This window comes from Fundulus heteroclitus, chromosome 17, assembly GCF_011125445.2.
Source record: "Fundulus heteroclitus isolate FHET01 chromosome 17, MU-UCD_Fhet_4.1, whole genome shotgun sequence".
In the NCBI taxonomy this organism is placed as follows: Eukaryota; Metazoa; Chordata; class Actinopteri; order Cyprinodontiformes; family Fundulidae; genus Fundulus; species Fundulus heteroclitus.
The window spans coordinates 3,286,165-3,305,832 of record NC_046377.1 but is presented as its reverse complement, the minus strand read 5'-3'; the positions used below and the strand labels follow the sequence as shown (position 1 = coordinate 3,305,832).

Here is a 19,668-nt window from a genome sequence, read left to right as displayed (position 1 = left end):
CAGGCAAATGTTAATTTGTCTATTTTCATCTATTTAAGTAAGCCATGCACTATACCAACAGCAGCCATTATGCAACATCCATTTGTTGCAATCTGGAGTTTGGTGTTAATAGGGAGTTAGTCACATAAAATTTGCGTTGTAAATTACAGATTTGGACTGAGCTCTTCTTTAGAATCAACCCATTTTCTAAGTCGTCTAGTATACTCATTAGTAATTATTAGTTCTGGAAGTGGTAGCTTTACGTGGTTTATTTAGCTTTAGCCATGTGAACCTATTGCATAAACATAAAATCGCGGTGCACAGGTAGCTCTTCAGTTTAACTTGCTGTAAAAAGGCACATCCACGACTCACGGGACATCTCAGAAACACTAACATTGGGTCTCTACAGACCGAGCCCTCTGAACGCTCACTGTAAATCACCTCCTCTACTGTAAAAAACAAACCTAATTACTTTCTGCTTTCAAAGAAAGTCATTGGGAGTTGATGAAAACGATTTCATCAACTTTGATTTGTTCAGAGATTAGAGAATAAAAGTTCATAGCTGTGGGAGAGAAAAATAAGCTATTTTGTTTTCACCAGGATTGTTTGGGCTAAAGAAAAAGTCGGATAAAGATTTTTCTCGCGTAAAAGGCATTTTCCCCTCTTACTTTAACGACTGGTTCTTGTCCTTGGTTTTGGGCTCCAACACCAGCTTGCCACTCTGGCCGACTGTGAAGGCAAAGGTACCCTGAACGTGCTGAGGAAAGCGCAGCTTATGTAGGTGTTTCCTGAAACTCTCAGCTAGGTCTGATGCCACCTCTTCATCAAAGGCAATTTTCATAAGCTGCAGGCAAGACAAGACAGAGAAGCACATTTTATCACCTGCGGGGTTTACAGGCCTACTCTTCACACAAGGGGGCTGATAATGAAATGGAAGTACCTGGAAGGTGCAAGATCGAAGCTGGAGGCCCTCCTGGACAAACTGGTCCATGGATAATGTGACAGAGATCCTCTTCTCCTTGGTCAGAGAGGCGACGGGGAAGGAGCGAGTCACTATCTGTTCACCCACTGAAGGAAGAGACACGAGTTAACCTGGCCCAGAATAGTGAGCAAAGAAATCCTCAGGTGATCTTTAATTCCTCACCTAAAGCGTCACTCGGCGTGCCCTTGAAGATAAGCCGGTAGGTAGTAAGAAAGATGGCGCCCTCTGCAGGAAGGAGCGGTGGGCCTCCCATGAGCCCCGTCGCCTCCTCACGGCCGTCATGGACGAGGTGGACCCGCATGCCATCCATCACCAGCTCCTCGCCGGGCAGCAGAGTCGGCCTTAGCAGCTTGGGCTGCAGATGAAAACAAAAAGATAGAAAAAGAGGCAAGATTCATCATTTAAAAAAGGAGAAAAAAAAACAACAAGAAACTGGAGAGAAATAAAACAGAACCTGTGAAGATTTAGTATAAACATAAGCTTTTTGATGCCTGAAAATGATCAGTTTCTCATATATTTTCCTGACAGATCTGTAAATGAGGTTAACGACTGATCAAATGTATCTGAAGACCTGAGAACTTTAGTCCTATCATAGGCTTTTAGACGCCTGAAAGAAGGCTAAAAAATATCTTAAGAGGTTAATTGGCACTCTTTCACGACAAACTGGTGTAGAAAACATGTAACAGAAATGATCTCTCTGTGCACGAGCTTCCAGGTTAAACTGCTGAAAAGGCCGTCTAGCTGTGAGTAATAACATTAAAATGTGCCATTTCAGAGGCCTTCAAACACTCCAAACATCAACATCATGCTTTCTAAATCATGCTCGCGTCACTGCGACTGATTAGTCTGGTCAACAATGTTAAAACTGAATTCTGACTGTAGGACAAACACCGTCGGGTTGTTCTGCAGGGATCCTCGTGAATTACATTTTAAACACAAGAAAAACCATACATACCAAAGACCACCATGATGCTCATTTTATCTGATGTCTTGAAAAGTTTTATTTTGAGCCTTTTCTAAGAACCAAACCTGATTACAAGACTGCTAGACTGTCCCACAGGCAGGTAGTGAGCGGTGGCTCTGCCCCTAACCCTGACATTATTCATGTCTGCTGTGACAGATTTCAGAGAAACACCCAAAAAGGAAACTAACAGAACCATTTCAACTGATGACAATCAGATCTATGACATCGACCCGCTTTAGGCCCATTACAAACGATGCATTTTACCCGAGCTTTAAGTGATAGAGCAACACCTAAGTAGGAGGGAGAATGGTACACACTCTTCAAATTGTTCTACGACTAAAAATCTACTCAGCCCCTTATAATCTGATAGTACTAAATGCATTCCAATGTAACCAGTGGTCTTTAGACATCAATTAATGAGTAACCAGGATCTATCTGTACGTAATTCAATCTTGGTCTAAATCCAGCTGTTCTTTGAAGGCCTTAGAGGTTTGTAAGAGAATATTAAGGTGTTAAACAAGTGTTAAGAGAAAGCCATAAGAAGTTCATTCGCCCAGTAACTGCTAGACACAGGCGCCATGGATGGATGTGCAGGAAAACCGCTAAGTGTAGCATAAAACTAAACATACAGCCAGAGCTACATGAAGGACAACTAGTCCATACTACTTTTGAATCATCCTTTTATTTTTTTTAATGTCTTTTGGACACTACAGTGAATACAAAAAAACACTGTAACCCTTGTTCATTGCCTGTTTGCCTTCATTATGTGTACTCTGAACCGGAGTGCCCAAAAAGAGTTTTCACCAGGGTAACGCGCGGTGACAATAAAGAATCTTTGAATAGGAGCGTTTAGATCAATGCATTTTAGAATGAGCCGGTCAAAAAAGCCTTGACCTGAATCGCTCTCCATCTAATACGACCGAGCTTTAGCCTTTTAGCAAAGGAGGAGTAAAAATGTTGCCTCCAGTTTTTACAACACTGAACACACTTTCAGATCTTTCCTTGTTAAGGATTGTGAAAACCACGTGTTAAGTTTAGTCCAGTTCAAATGTAGGAGCTACTTAGGCTAAGTTCACACTGCAGCCTGAAGTGACCAAATACCAATTTTTTTGCCCATATGCGACCTGGATCTGATCTTTTTATGACAGTATGAACAACACAGATCAGATTTTTTCAAATGCGACCCAGGCCGCTTGGATATGTGGTCCTGAATCCGATACGTATCTGATCTTTTCAAATGCGACCTGTGTCTGTACGGCCGGGTCGCATTTATCCGACCTGTACATCACCGATACTCGACAAACGTCACTATTCTGCGTCCTGCTATGCAGAAGCAGGAAGAAAGACGACACCCATAGCGGAAAACAACGAGGAGAGCAGTCAATGGAGAGAAAGCTCCGGTTAGAAAAGAAATTAATGTCCGCAAAATGCGTGCCAGCATTATAATCCATGTTTACTTCCACAAACACTGAGGACGCTTTCTGTGTGAAGTCATCTCGTCCTCGAGTGTGCATGCGGGACACTTAGGTTGAACGCTTTCAGTTCACAAAGGAGATCACATACAAGTCGCATATATTTGGAAATTTGAACGACCACGCAAAAAATCCGATTTCACAAAAAAAATCGGCAGTGAGCATTAAGACCTGCAGCGTGAACGTAGCCTTAGAGTCAGCCTATCACATAAAATGACCTTAAATTAAACTTTGTGGTTGTAACATGAAAAAAAAAACGCTAACAAGGTCGAGGGAAACGAGATGAATAATCAATACTGCAAGGCAACTTATCTTTATATTTCACCAAAACCAGCAGCACCAGTGAGGTACTTTCACCCGTTCAATCAGGATACCTCTAAAACAGGCGGGACGCTGTAGGATGCTACTCACTGATCTACTCTGAAAAGGAGAGACGATGCTGACACGATACCATCTTCCTAGAACTTATCAAACCAAACATCAAACGGAGCTCAGCGTAGCCCCTGTCCCTCTCAAGCACACTGCATGCATGCACCCTTCAGCGTGAAGGCACTCGGCTCTGGAGGACTCGGCTCTCCGGCCTCTCCAGAGATCAAACGGCATCACCCAGCAAGCACCGCTGCGGCATGCTGTGAGTCACACCGCTCTGTCTCTGCGGACAGACGTACCTGCCGTGACACTGTGAGCCTGAGCTGAAGGGACTGGTGGGGAGGGGAGTGGGCGGGGCAGGCTGGGGCTCTGCGTGGCCTTTTTCCAGTGGGAGGTAAAAACAGGAATTGGTTACCTTTTGGATCGGAGGCAGTCGCTTACTCTCCCTGTGGACTGCGTCCAGCGTCTCGATGTGCATCTGAACGATATCTGCGGAGACACGGTTAACCCATGAGGCCGGCTGCGCTGCTCCTGACTCGTTCTGTCAGAGGAGTGCGGCGCCGTACCTGGTATCATGGCGTGGAGCGCCTTCAGGTGCTCGTTGGTCACGCCGCTCTCGTTGCACACTTTGTCTACGAAGCGGTTGATGAAGCGCACCACTGAGTTGGCCACGTCAGAGCTCTCTGCGTCCTCAAAGCCACTCTCTGTGTCGTAGCTCTCTGCCATGCTGCCTGCAATGCTGCAAGACAAGATAACCACGGTTTAAACACGCTCCAACAGTCTAACCCAGGGGTGTCAAACTCATTTCTGTTTAGGGGCCGCATTCAGCTTAATCTGATCTCAAGAGGGCCACACGAGTAAACTCATTGCAAGATTAAAAAGAACTAATAAATGTGGACTTTTTTTAATTTTTATATTAAATGGATTTCACTTTTACACAATATATTATGAATAACCTCAGCGGTTTTAAGAAAAGTATGTTCAATTTCAACAATACTTTTACTCAGTTAAACATTTACTTATGCATTATGCATAAGAACTGATCACAGTGATTATACAATGTTGAAAAAACATTTATTCACATTTTTTGGAACTTAAAAACACTGTCCTGCATGACAAAATACATCAAACAGATAAAAATTAAGAAATGATTTAAATTTTTCCACACCTGAAGCTTAATCTGCTAATTAAAACACAGCGCCCCTCATGGACAATATAGGAACTGCATATTTTCAATTAAACAAAGTACATGTTTTTTTCAATAATTGTTTTATCATTCTCTTCCTTTTATCTCCTCTTTCTTTCACCTTTTGTTTTTTTTCTTCTTGTTCTTCCTTTCCTCTCCTACTTTCCCATTGTAGTGTCCATATCATTTGAGATATTCCCCACATAAATCATAATAAAACTATTCACATTCATGAATCAAGCGGAGCACTATGGCAAAAATCAGTACTGCTCCACTTGTGAAAGTCAAATCTGATGAGCTCTTTTTGGCATTAAGACAAGTTAATTATTATTGCCACATTGTCAGACCTGACACTGGGGTGAAAAAAAATTTATTTTCCTTTTTCTTTTTTTATACTGATAATGCATTTAGCCACAGGGCCGGACTAAATTGTTCGGCGGGTCGGATCCGGCCCGCGGGCCGTATGTTTGACACCCCTGGTCTAACCTGTACATTCATCAGCCTTGCAGAGCCAAACGTTACGGTTAGACATAGTAATTGTGACGCTTGGTGCAAACCCCGTCTGTTAACCTGTTTGTGACGTAGCTGTTGCTGACGCTCTCCACGTCTCCGAGGCCGGTGCTTCTCAGCAGCCGGTTCTTGCTGGTGTCTAACGGCAGCAGCAGGTAGCTCATCCGGTTGGCGTAGTGGATGGCCTGGCTGAACACCGTGCTCTCCTCCTTCTGCACGCGCTCCATCTGCATTTCTTTGCTGAGGGTGGGCCACAGCCGGTTCTGCTCTGCCGCCAGATCCAACGCGCTGATTTCCCTGTTGCTCTCGGCCTGTTGCTCCTGCTGCAGCTGATTCAACCGGTAGGACAGATGAGTTGGTGACCAGAGGCTTAGATTTTACCAAGTTCTGTCACAGAGAGATGGGAGTGCAGGTGCTCACCGCGTTGTTCTGCAGGGCTCCGTCGTCCGTCTCCATGTACAGGGCTTTGATGTGGTTCTGAACGTCGCTGTAGAACATGGCCTCCCAGAACTGCATGTTAGTCCACACCATGTGCTCCTGCACACAGCTGTACGCAAACTGAGTGATGCCTGCGCCCAGTTTCTGTCCGATAAAAACAACAGAACAGATTCTTGAGAAGGAGCAAGAGATTCAACACGATTCAGAACTAGAGAGAATCTCAGGAGTGGGTCTCATCTACAGTTCCTCCCGCCAAGCAAAGAAAGAGAGAATGCAGCAGCTTACTGGTGTTTCCAGCTGCACATGCATATAATAAAAGGATAGCAAAGTGACTTTCTTCTGGTCTGAAACTTACTCTGCAGAAGGCAGTGACCAGAGGAAGCAGGGCGGCTGCAATTCCATGTTCGTCCATATGGGAACAGTCCTGGACAGAAACACAAGACACACATGATATGAAGAATTAAAGATAAAATCCATTTAATCCTTTTTAGATATAAACACAAATGTTCCCCAACATTGTATGGCTCAGCTGGTTTTATATGAACCTGCTAATTTCAGATGGAGGAAGGTAATGTAGTGCTGTGCGCTAGGGCTGCACAATTAATCGCATTTTCAATATAATCGTGATTTTAAAAAAAACACAATTTCCAAATCGCAGAGGTCTGCAATTTTTGGCTATGTAACAATTAGGGAATTAGACACGTCCATTAGGTGTGGGTAAAATGTTTAAAGTGGGTAAACCTCCACATGGAAGGGAAGACAGTTGCAGCAGTGAGATAATCTAATTTTATTACTTGTTTTAGAGTTTATATAATCATACATAGCATAAAGTACAGGTCAATCAGTTTAATACACAGACTTGCTTGTTGGTTGGAATTTACACTTTATGTTCACCAAGGATTGATGTCCAAATCAATTAAAAGCTGTTCTCTTGAATAATATTCTAATTAATAAAAACATTAAAAGTTCTTGTTTTGAATAGTCCTTGTTTACAAACATCTTTATTTAGAGGCCATTTTTGTTGCTTGTGGTTAAAGCAGAGAAAAGTCAAAATTGTAATTTTGGTTGAAATATGTCGTAGGCAGAACGCAATCATTTCTGCTCCGAGTTTAGATGCTGTTGGTCTTTTAGCAACTAATCCGTACGGCGAGGAAACAAATTGATATGTTGTTTGTATATGTTTAAAAAGACATGATAAATTAAACTGGGGGGAAAAAATTGTGTTATATCGCAATATTAAGATAAAAAAAATTGCAATTAAATTATTTTCCAAAATCGTTCAGCCCTACTGTGCGCTGCAGGCCTGAAATAGTCTTGCCACACTGACGGGAAGAAGCCCTTGAAGCCACAGGTGCAATTCTATGATTATTTAACTTTTTTTTTTTTCATTGGATTCTACCTGACTGCCTCAATTTTACAATCTCATCTGCATTTTCTACAGAGTAAAAATCAAATCACCCCATAAATTACGTCTAAGTAATATTGATATTCTTAAAAGCTTTAAGAGCCATTACCAGATAACGGGGGAACACCCCTTAAGGAGCCCTGCTGGACGCGTTTTCAGGTGTGTTTGTGCGGCTCACCTGTAACGTGCAGTTCAGCATGCGAACGATGTAGTCAAACTGCTGGTCGTCCAGCACAGCCCGGTTCTGGAGAACATGTTGATTCAGCTCCTGGGTCAAACAGATCCGGGCCGTGCGACCCTTTAACGCCCGCAGCACAGCTGGCATCAGCTGCAAAATGGAGACAAGAACATTCAGCCTACATGACAAAGCAACGGGCTTGTGCTCATTATTAACCATTTAACAGTTCCCACCTTGCCTGGTCTGCTGTATGTATATCATTATGTACATATGGTTTGTTTCTTCTAGTATATTTTAGTCCATTTTTATATTTACCTGTTATACTCAAATTATTTTAGAGCTAGACTCTGGGACAGCAAATCATGACTTTTATAACTCTGCTGGACGACATGAATTAATTAAATAAGTGAAGTAACTTCTGTTAACTTCAATGCTCACGGCCAATGAAAAGCCCAAATTCTGTTTTTCAACACATTTTCAGTGTTACATGAGGTCATTAAAGAATAATTTCAAAATCCAGAAATGTGTTATGGTCTACACAATCATAGGCAAACCCAGCAGTCAGTAATGGAGGCCCTCCACAAGGAGAGGCTACAGAGACGCATGTTGTTGACTAAAGGCTGCATCCTACCATGTTCTCCATGAGTTGATCGTAGGTACATTTGTGTAATTATGTATATGTGCCATCATATCCTTAAACCAGACTAAAATGATGCAGGAGTTTCTAATTATGACAAATGTTCTGTGCTCCTTTCTGTTAAGGATTCATGTTCGTTTTTATGGTTGTCCAGCAGATGGCGCTAAGTGTTCTCTTATTCAAAGCAGGCAGTAAATCTTTCCATTTTCATCTGTTGTTTTGCATTTTTTGTCCTTAGTGATGTTGGGTAGTGCTGCTTTGAGTTTAAAAAAAAATCTCAAAAATGCTGCTGTAAAATATTAATATTAAAACACCAACAATTAAATACTTCTTAAATCACTGAAATGTCACAAAGAAATATCTAAATATATTGACATATATTCATCTGAAATATACTTTTGACACCAAGTTTTCAGGCTCAAATTGTTTTAAGACTCACTTGTAGGAAATAATAAAAGTATTATGATGGTAGCGAGATATTCATTGAAAATAATAATTGAAATGTATTTAAACAGAAATAAGTATTTTTTTTACTAGAAAAACATCCATAGGCCCACTTCTTTCTATGAAAAATGCTCTTCTGAAAATGTAACTAAAACGGAACAATGAGTTTTTATATACAGAAGCAGACATAAATACATGTGATTAATCTGCATGACATCTATCATTTATAAAGATAAATTCACTTTTCAATTATTTGAAAGGACCGGTAAACTTCAGCCTTTGTTTCACACAAACAGTAACACCTTCCTGTTTGCTGCACAACCAAACAGCAAAAGCAAGAGTCTTGCAGAGATGAGTGGCGCTCACCTTCTTGGCCTCCAGCATCTTATTGTCAAAGATGTACGTGATGCAGTTCCTGACCACCTCCAGCCTGCGAGCGCTGTTGGCCATCACAATACCGTTCCTGTCAACAATGTCTCCTGTGGGGAAAGTGTAAGTTATTCATCACCATCAATAAAGAAACTCAGCTCTATCAAGTATCTGCTCTCTTTCTGAAATTAACTGCTCACACAGGAAGTTAGAGATGCCAAAAGTCAAGTACAAATCAGGGTTTCTCAGCACAAAGCCTACATTCCTATTGTGAAAAGCACAACTACGAGTCCTCAAGGGTGGTTTAAGCGACCTGAATTGTTGCATTACTATTTGGTCCCTCTTTCTATTTGAGTCTTAAGAAATAGAGGCAGGACGCCATGTTCAGCTCACCCAGCGGAGGCCCAGACGGCACCAGGCTTTTGAGCTCCGCTTTGACAACAGGAGGCGCGTTCTTGAGCTTGGCAACGGCGTGATCGATGAAGAGCTGTACTGCAACATCGTCCAGAACAGGAAAGGCAGTCTGACCCTGCCATGTGTTCTGGCTGTTTTCCGATGGCCTCTGGACTTTGTGCATGGCAACCGCGGGGTAAGGATTCTCCTGAAAGAATGGAGCGGCGAGGAGAGGAAAATGTAAGAAAATGTAAGAGATTAAGACCCTTCAGTGAGAAGGCCCTGAATAAAGCAGAAGATGCTCCTAGATCAGGGGTCTGCAACCTGTGGCTCTTTGGATCTTCCACAGTGGCCCTTAATAACTTTGGCTACAAATTATATTTTTATTATGGTATTTAAATGTAATAATGATAATAAATGCAGCTTTTAGCATTTTTTTCTCGGAATAATTGCTTTTAATTTTCACAACAGAATGATGCTAGAAGTGCCAGTAATATTCACTTTAAATCCATATTTTTTCATTATGTTGGAAACTATGATTTTTTTTTGTCACATCATTATCCACAAATATCAACATCCCATCCATCCTGGGGTTTTTTTTAACATCAAAATAGACATAAAAGGGTGTTTCTTTAACGATGACAACATATTTCCTACAGTATATCTTTATCAAAAATTATAACTTTTCTTTTTTCAAAAGGCCAGGCAACATTTGTGGCTCTGAATGAGTTTAATTCAAAGGGACTGTAGGCAAAATGGCTCTTTAGACTGTAAAGGTTGCAGGTCCCTGTCCTAGATGAATGAAACATGGACGTCTGGAGTCATTGGAGGACGCACATTTTTAAAAAGCTGCTCCGCCAGCTCTTTGACGTGATTCATGACTTTGTGCGGGCAGGTCTCCTCTTGTCGTATTCGCTCCACCTGGTTGGCAACAAGCTGTGGAAAAAACATCAGAGTCAAAAATCTGCATTTTACCGTTATATTGAAGCTATGTAACAAAACTTATTGAAAACAATATAAACATAAGCAGAGAACGGATCAGGGTACAGGGTCCAACCCATTATTCAGTGAATAAATGTCCGTGCAAATTAGAAGATCAACAGAGAATTTATTTATTGCAGTAATTCAGTTTAAAAAGTGAAACTCCTATGTCCTGAGCATCTTGAGTAGGGACATTCTCGTCAGTAGGCAAGGGTTGTTTGTTAAAATCCTTTTTTTAATTGGTCCACAATAAAATTGTGATCTGCTGAGACAGTGGGTTTTGCCGTAATCCTTGAAATTAACCAAACTAATTGAATAAGTTTCACTTTTTGAATTCAATTCATGACAAATTTTGAGATTTATTGGGATGCCCTTTTAGTTTTTAAGAAATTGGTATCAGCCTCTTGATTTAGCTAACAAGACTTCCTATTTGTGCAGCCAGACTCACGTCATCGAAGAGGTCCGTGGCTCTGTAAGGAGGACCCCTCTCTGACACAAAGCCTGCAAACGCCATGCCGTCCAGCACCTTCATGAGGAAGTCGTCCTCCGTCAGGGATCTCTGACCCAGGAAGGCCGCCTGTGATGAGAACAATGAGCCCCGCTAGTTTTTACAATTCAATCCAAATGCATTTATCTTTTTTTTTTTTTTCTTTTAAAACAATGCGTTTGTGTACCTTATGGAAGCGGATTACAGGTTCTGGGTGAATTCGGATAATATGTAAACACCAGCGATAGCCTTGGAAAAGCCGAGCAAAGAGCCACAGGAAGACCGCTCGGATTTCCTTATCCTGAAACACATGTGCAACTTTATTCAGTTCATTTCAATTCACTATATTTATATAGTGCTCTCAAAGCACTTTAGAAAAAGAAAAGAAAACACGCACATACATGTATAGGTAGCAGTAGAATAGTCCATGCTATCCAATCACACAGACAGATTTTAAGTGAATCAAACAATTCAATGCGATTTGTTATAAAAACACTAAGTTCTGTTCATTGCTGATATAGATAAAATGTTATCTATAAAAAAGATTGGATCAAATCACTAATTTAGCAGTAATCTCTACTCCCAACCAGGCCTATAGCAACAGAGGTTGATCAATTGCACGGCGTCTACCAGTTCAGCAGAAACCAATCTATAATATCTTTAGAAGGAGTTATTGCCCTAAAAGTCATATTTTATCAAACTGGTCTTTAAATAGAGATCAGATATAAGACAACCAGAGGGGGCAGCTAAACACTGTCCGGTGTCCTGCGTAGAACTGATTTATAAAGATGCATATCATATTTATTAGTCTTTCTTACCTGGATCTTGTGTGCAGAAGACTGTATGGACTGTGGGGGAAACGCCTGGTCTGCAAATTCCAGCTCCGGGTCCAAAACCTGCAACAATTTATGGAAGTGGTCAGAGGTTATGCACCACCAAGTCGCCCTTTCTCCCTCGTTTTCGTGCTTCATGCCAATAACCGATTTTAGACCCCATTCAGAAAAAACAAAACAACTAAAACACATCCCCCTGAACACACCATCCCTACTGAGCAACGTGGAACCATGCTGTGTGGAGATGCTTTAGGCTGGTCAGGGTTGATGGGCAGATAGGTGGAGCTGGTGAAACAAAACACTCAAGAGTGGGGCAGAGGTTCCCTTCTAGCAGAATCACACATGCACACAGTTGATCACAATCATGTCTGGGGTTAATGGGGTAAGGTGGACTGTTTCGAGGTTAGTTCCTGTTCAGAGGAGAGAGTCCTGCTTTTCTTCAGCAGGGACGAGGTCAGATTTGATGGGTGGTTGGACGAAGCTAAATACAGGGTGATCCCAGTTAAAATAAAAAAACTATTAGAGGTTGCAAAAGACTTGAGAATAGGGTGATGGTTTTCAACAACCCTAAACATACAGCCACAGCTACGACGAAGTGGTTTAGATTAAAGCATATTCATCTACTGCAATGCCCCAATCAATCCAACTGAAAATCTCTGGGCAGATTTAGAAATGGCTGTCCACATACAGCAGGGTTGAGTCTGACTCAGCTTGAGCTATTTGTTAAACAATGGGTCAAACCTTTGGTCTTTTCGATGCAGCAGTGACTAAAGCTGCTGTAATTACAGCTAAGGTGCCTCCACTACTGAAATGAGGTCAAACACAAACGCAGCCTGCTAAGGGTTTGAATACTTTAGCAAGGCACTGTATTTTCTAGTGAAACTTTCCACTCCCTTACTATTGAAGTCGAGCGATATGGATTTTTTTCTACTGTATTGATATATTTGAAATTCAGGGAGGCTGACTGCTGATATTTTAGGCCTATACTGTTCAAGTTATTTTGCCAATAAGATTCACAGTCATTGACATGTGATCAGAGCGTTGCCATTTCCTGTGCCAACAAAGCTCTGCGACAGAAAGGAGCAATGTTTTAAAAACAGTGGCAGCAGTGCTGTGCTGCCCCAAGACGCGCCTGTTCAAAAATGAGCCAAGAGTTTGCCACGGAGGCCGATGGCCTTACTAAAAAAAAAAAAAACTAACAAAAAAAAAAACAGCCAGTTATTGGTCAACTTCTACTCTGAATGTACTCTGTGCTTATATACAAGACAAGTTCACTGCTACTTTTACAACAAATGAAACAGGGCTTAATTTCTCATGAAGAGTGATTCAATTAAAAGCAACTGTCTAATATATTAGATAATAACAGCATTCAGGGAGGAATGTGTGTCCATGCCATTTTCATATGCCAAAACATATGAAATGTTCAGCCCAATAATCCAAAATAACATTTTAGTTGTGATAAAGGTGGAAAAACAAATCAAGGATGTGATTAAAAATGTTGTTGTGGAATGGAACCGGCAATTATTTGTTACAGGGGTTACTGTGATTAGACAGAAACCCTTCGACGACCCAACCCATTTAACTGCGACCCAGTGACCCAGGTCACCTCCCACAGGCCTGAGATGATCTTATTTTGTTGTGAAACTCGGAGTTCCTCTTTAATTCTTGTTGTCTTTCCCTCCGTGTCCTAAAGCCCAGAGACTGTTGTGCTACTTATCTGCATCAGAGTCGATGAGAACGCCACGAGTTGGACATCAGTCTTCAGCCAGCAGGGCTGAGTGTGTGGACCCGACTACGCCATGAGAACTAGAATTGTAAACCTGCAACTAAGATCAGGAGCTTGAGCTGCAAGCCTTTAATTATTTTAAACGGCCTTGCCGGGATGAAAGATGCGCATTGCTGATGTAGATTCTGTTTATTGTTGGGCAGCAACCTTAAACCAGGGTTTAACGCTCATTTTCATTTTTGTGGTCCTTGAGTTGTGTAATATTTTGGACACACCACTAAATGTAGTCAGACAGCTTACAGCCCACAGTTTCTGAAGCCATACATTTTAACATTAGATGTTTAAATATCCGTATTTACATGATGATACTATGGCGTTCTGATCATTTAATTCGTTTACCACTTTAATAATACCAAATTAAAAGTAAGGCCCTAACTTTGATCCATCTTACTGTAGATATGTTTGTATTAAATACTTTGGACAGACGTGAAAAACAAGATTCGGTTCAGAAACCTGTGCCGACAGTGAATGTATATGTAGCTGGTAGTGTGAATGAGAGGAAGGGAAGTATGTTTCAAATACCGATGAGGTTTCCTAATAATCGTCCTGAGCCCCGTGTGCACAGAGCTTCAGTCGTTAAAAGAGTCCAAACCCTGGTAATTTCCTCGTTTTATTAGGGATCTTTTATTTACTGCTTTTTGTAGCGTGAATATGAGCAAAAACCAAATAAATTATTACAACAGGAAAAAAATTATACTGAGTGGAAAAAGTCAAATTTATATGTAAGCATACTTTCAAAAAGAGGCACAATTATTTTGGGGGCATCTTTAAAGTATAAGAGCTGAAACTGGCTCCCACCTTAGCCCACTCTAATGCCAGATTAATAGAATTACAAAAAACAAAACAAGCTTATGCTTCAAGCAGCTTATCTGAGCCCAGGATTATTTTTTATCAAAAATAAAATCATATGGAATATATACAAATAATAAGTATCAGTCCTAAACATCAGCAGTTTGGTGCCACGAATTTAAACGTCTGCAAACTCACATCAGCTGCCCTCTAATCCAGAGACTGCATATTTAAATCACAAGCTCGTATGTTAAGTACACGCTCATTTTGAGCTTATTACATAAAGAATGGATTCTTATTTTAGTTTTCATACAATAAAGCGTCCATATTTAAACAGATGCTGGACTTGTTGCTTTTATTGGAAGGACTTTTCTGGTACATTTCCTCTGTTTGTGGTAAATGTCAACATCGTTAGCTGATCTGAAGACCTTGGGATTGAGGTATGATTGTTAATGTTTTATAAGCAGATGCTTGTAAAACATTAACAAAATCAGGTGATATAAATCTTTATAGATCCTTATCAACTAAGTTTACTGCTAAAACGGCATTAGCTAAGTGCCATCAAGTTCTCCGTTATTCCTGAAAAGCATAAAAAACGTTAAAGATGGGAAGTAAATATTTTTATTGAGGCAGTATAACTAAAGGGGTTTGTGCTGCAGACAGTTCACAGCTGCAGAGCGTGCGCGCTGGCTGACTAGTGTGCAGTAAAACTTGTGTTTACACATGGGATTATATGCACATCATAGCTGATACATTTCTTGAATTATTCCTGGTAATCCTTTTGTCAACACAAAACAGAGATCATAAAAATCTAATGCCATTTCCAGCTCGTGACACCAAACATTACCAGCAGCTCGTAGCCGCAGAGAGAATAAAAACTATGACTAACAACTAATTCAACAGTTGTTATCAAACACATATACCTTTATATCTAACAAGAGGAAACTGGAGAAAATGATGCATTCTGTTCATATCAATAGAGGAATAAGGAAGCTGGGAAATCTCACATTAACAGAGCATTTCTCAGAACGGGCTGTCACTGAAGTACTGGAAGAGGCAGCAGCTTATACTGGCTGCCTTTATTATACCGCCTCTTAGAAGGACAATAAAGAGGCAAAGACAAGGCTGGAAAATAAAATCTTATCATAAAGAAAACATGCTGTCAGAATAAAGACACACAGGGAATTCCAACATTAGTTATAGGCTCGAAAAATCAAGCAAATAAATCAGTGAGTAACCTTGAACTGTGCTGAGAAACAACTTTTTTTTTAAAATCACACCTCCATTGTAATTCAGCATTTTGATTCGTACAAAAAAAAAGAAAAAAAAAAGAAGACATTTAGTAATTAGCAGTAAAACAACTGAACATTGCTTAACACTATTCTCTTGTTGGTGACCGCGCTAAAGCCAAGCCACGTTGGCCGTCCTCGTCCGGCAACACAGACTGATCCAAGAAATGCACAAATCTATCTACTTCATATCACCGTCGGCCCATTTTTATCTTCATCAACCTTTAGTTCGACGGTTCGAATCCTGAAAACCTTTGGATTTCTTTTCTTATTCGATAAATGCTTCAAAGTGAAGAACTGTCTTTTCTATACACCATTGGATAAATCCTTGTATTAACCAACAGTGTGTACTTTGATGCAGCTTTTTGAGTTTAATGAAAATGGTAAATGGCTTGTACTTGTATAGCGCTTTAATTAGGCTCATGACCTCCAAAGCGCTTCACACTACAGTTTAGTCATTCACACCATGACGGTGGTGAGCTATGTTAGTAGCTACAGCTATTTCCAGAAACAACGGCACCCCTTCTGCATCACACCTGTATTCACACAATAAAGAAGCCCAGGGATCAGTGTGTGAGAATACTTTTACAAGCTGGGGAAAAAAGGAGCCACTTTGGCAATTTAGATGTATTTATTTAACAAACAGAGCCTCTGAAACTGCCTGGCACCTCTCCTCATGTTGATCCCCAGTCTGGTCCCACACTGCTGCAGGATGGCATCCCTTTCCTCAACCAGTATCTGTTACAGCTCAGTCACAGTGGATGTGTTGGTCACCCTAAAATTCAAATGTGGCTCCATTTAGGGGGAATAACTGGTTTTCCGACTGTATAAGTTACTGCCAAGACGCGTTGTTACAACAAACGAAGGAAAAAAGAAAACCTCACAGCGGAGTGTCTTTGGTCCGAGTATGGCTCCAAAACTTAACTAAATACTGCCAAGTCACAGAGGGAAGAATAAACAGTGAGGACTTCCCTGTCATCTTCTCCCATCAGACAGAACTGTGTAATTTACTGCTTTGTCAAAACTTCCCACAACACATTCTTGAGATTTCCCAACAGTCGTTAGTGTGTCGTCTAAGAAAGTGGTTGTGAGCAGGGTTCAGCGTGTGGCTCTTACCATGGAGAGGGCGGTCTGGGTCTGCTGCAGCAGAGGTTCAGGCAGCAGAGAGATGTGGACACATTCTGGGATGGTGACGGTGCCTCCGTCCAGGTCAGCGATGATTACGTCCAACTGAAAATCAAACAATCACACTTTATAGCGGTACGCGCAGGCCAATGCTGCTAAACGCAGAGCAGCGTCAGCCGATGAACATGACCGACAGACAAGAAGACGCAATTAAGGAAGCGGTCCCTCTCTGCAGCTCTTCGTTACGTGACAAGGGCCATCAAACAACAATATAACCCCACATTCAGACAGAGTGGCTGCGCGGTCCATAGCCTCTGACCATGATGGCTGTTCCCACAATGCCAATGGCTTTGGCAGCGATCTCCCTGAAGGCTGAGATGATCAATCAAGTCATGCAGTCACACACTTTAAACATGAGCAATCATTACGTTCTCAACAGGCCACAATCAGACAGCAGAGTTTTACCGATAAGATTAGAACAGCAATTACTCTCATGTACAGTCCTGAAAAACCTTATGAACCCAAAGTGTAGCAGGAAACATCATTGTCAAACAGGTCAGCAGGAGCTGTCTATTAAAGTATAATTTTGTTCTAACATGTCCTTCACTTCATAACCCAGATTATCAATCCGGATAGCCAGGTTATTAATTTGTGGCAAAGCTAAAATGTACATTTTTCTGCACGACCGCGTTTTTTTTTGGCTTTGCATGCAGAACTAAATACTAAGCATTTTTATATAAAATATTGATTAGAATTTCATAGTAAATGTGGGCTAATTATTGAATTCTCTGGCTGTTTTGAAATTAATATTTTTTTTGTAACTGTACAAGGCAGAAAAAATGAACGTCTTCTCCATTATCACAGAGAAACAGGAAATGCAAAACAGAGAAATGCCTTAAAGTGACGGACATTGTTTCTCTACAACAACGCAGCAGAAAAACATCTGTTTAGTCAAAATGTTATTTACTTTTCAAAAATCTAATCATTTAAATCTGACCTGTTCTAAAATGACCTTTGCTGTTAGTTGGCAAAATATAATCAATCTAAACTGAAATAGGGTTGAAAGAATAATTATACAGGAACAGATCTGAGATCACAGATTCTCTCTAGATTTCTAGCGACACAAACATTTCCTTAAAACTAGCGAGGTCCTCCGTAATCTTTTCCATGTTTTGCATTAGTGACAACTCACCAGCTCTTGTGTCTCAGAGCGGAAGAAGGAATTGACACCAATGATGAAGGGGGTGGGGGTGCTCAGGACCTCCAGGAGTTTCCCAGGTAAAATGGGAACATAGGTAAAACTAAGACGAAAAGAAAAAGAGATTTAGAGCTCACGTCATTCTCAGCTACATGAGCAGAGTTATAGTTATCATTTAGGTCGCAGCTATACAACTCCAGACATTAAATTAAATTAACCTCCCGGCTAGGACTGCTCAATAGTAGCATCCTCACAAATAACATTATGTAGCGCACATAAGGTTACCATGACAACCACCTATTTGTGTACACGGCGATAACGGAGGCGACAACATTAATCATTGACGGAAATGATCCCGAGTAAATCTGTTTACCTCCAGCTCTGATGTCATGACATAAAGAGTTGAGCCTCGAGTTGTTTAGTGAGCAGGCGACACAAACGCAACTAAAGTCCCCCCCCCCCCCCCCAACTTCTCTGGGACACTGATCAGAACTGTTGTAATAACAATGACGTACCGGTAGGTGGCAATAACAGCGACTACACAAAATCAGAGTTTAAAAGATAACCTCGGCGGGGCTAGAGAGGAAAAGTTAACAATTGTCCCAAAACATTAGCAGTTCCTGTTCTCTTTGACATCTTTTACCCTTTGCTCATAGGATGCCTTCTCCATCTTAGATTTAGAGGTAATGGGAACAGAATCAGGACGAGATTAAATAAATCTAACCTAAAACATAAATATACAAACAGGTGGATTATTGTTATGACTTGTAGCTTCTCACATTATTTCTAATAATCCCTGCATTCCCAGTCCACAAAGATCCACCCCAAACTGATTTTGTACGTAGAGTAAAAGGACAAACAGCAGAAAGGATGAATCTCGCTACATATGAACGTTAGCGTGAGCCGGCGCTTAGAAGCTGCAGAAAAGTGAGCTGTGTCTGGGAGGAGTGGAAGGACACCTGTATTTGAGGGGGAACATGATGGCTAGCAGCCCTCGGCAGGCGTCTGTGAGTCTCTGGTAGCTGCTGGACAGGAACAGGATCTTGTGCTCCGTCAGAGCAGCGCAAAACAGATACAACACGTTGACTATACCTGAGGGGAAAAAAAACAAGAACAAAGGGAATTACTGCACCACAGGCAACAACTAGGTTTCACACAAAAAAAAAAAAAAAAGAAACTTTGTCAAGTGATCCAACTGAATAACTAAGACTAATTTACAAAAGAGAAAGGCTCTAAATGCCATGGTGTATATTCCTTTTAAATATTAATAAACCAGATTAATACTTTGGTAAACACTTTCTGTTGGTAAACAAGTTTTTTTCTGAAAGAATCTCCAGGCACAAAGCGGATGCTAATTTACTCTCGTTGCTTCTGTCTTTTAGTTCCCTTCCTGTAGTAGAAGGAAGTCGCATCACAGTCAGCTTGTGTGAAAAGGAAATACATCCTAGGGAGTGGTGGGAGCTAATGGAGGAGATAAACTTACTCTGAACCAACCATCAGCACCAGCTGATTCAACGGATCAGCTGGACATTAATCATTTTTAAAACTACAAGAACTGTAAAACACAGAAACACCATCTCGGACGCTGCGACACAACTCAGAGATGGTAGCCTAAGCCAAGGCAACTCCACACAGGAACATAAGTGTTTGTATTAAACTTAGTATTCCCTCGTAAAATTACGAATTGTCACTATCCGATATTGACAGATTGAAACATGTATCATTTGTAGCATATTATGATATTGCACTGGTTTGAACGCTTCCATTTCAGTTGTTTTCAATAACTTAGCTAAAGTTTGCTTAAACTAGCTTCACTTCTATCAGGCCTTAGTGACACGACATATTTCTTTAACA

The 19,668-nt window shown here is 40.9% G+C and overlaps 1 protein-coding gene across 5 annotated transcripts in view; it reads right to left on the bottom strand.

Annotated features, from left to right (window-relative positions):
* The window catches only part of sbf1 (SET binding factor 1), a 76,437-nt gene that overhangs the window by 12,641 nt on the left and 44,128 nt on the right, over window positions 1-19,668 (bottom strand). For 4 of the 5 annotated variants that reach the window (XM_036149081.1, XM_036149083.1, XM_036149085.1 and 1 more), the window contains 18 exons: window positions 18,774-18,906; window positions 17,809-17,917; window positions 16,608-16,721; window positions 11,613-11,690; window positions 10,982-11,095; window positions 10,756-10,884; window positions 10,164-10,262; window positions 9,327-9,534; window positions 8,931-9,043; window positions 7,484-7,633; window positions 6,256-6,324; window positions 5,883-6,044; window positions 5,523-5,791; window positions 4,333-4,505; window positions 4,182-4,255; window positions 1,124-1,316; window positions 920-1,047; window positions 648-823 (listed from right to left, as the gene is read on the bottom strand). In XM_036149081.1, coding sequence (XP_036004974.1) covers window positions 648-823; window positions 920-1,047; window positions 1,124-1,316; window positions 4,182-4,255; window positions 4,333-4,505; window positions 5,523-5,791; window positions 5,883-6,044; window positions 6,256-6,324; window positions 7,484-7,633; window positions 8,931-9,043; window positions 9,327-9,534; window positions 10,164-10,262; window positions 10,756-10,884; window positions 10,982-11,095; window positions 11,613-11,690; window positions 16,608-16,721; window positions 17,809-17,917; window positions 18,774-18,906 — 2,491 coding nt within the window. The remainder of the gene's footprint in view (window positions 1-647; window positions 824-919; window positions 1,048-1,123; window positions 1,317-4,181; window positions 4,256-4,332; window positions 4,506-5,522; window positions 5,792-5,882; window positions 6,045-6,255; window positions 6,325-7,483; window positions 7,634-8,930; window positions 9,044-9,326; window positions 9,535-10,163; window positions 10,263-10,755; window positions 10,885-10,981; window positions 11,096-11,612; window positions 11,691-16,607; window positions 16,722-17,808; window positions 17,918-18,773; window positions 18,907-19,668) is intronic. The other variant, XM_036149082.1, reaches the window with a different exon arrangement.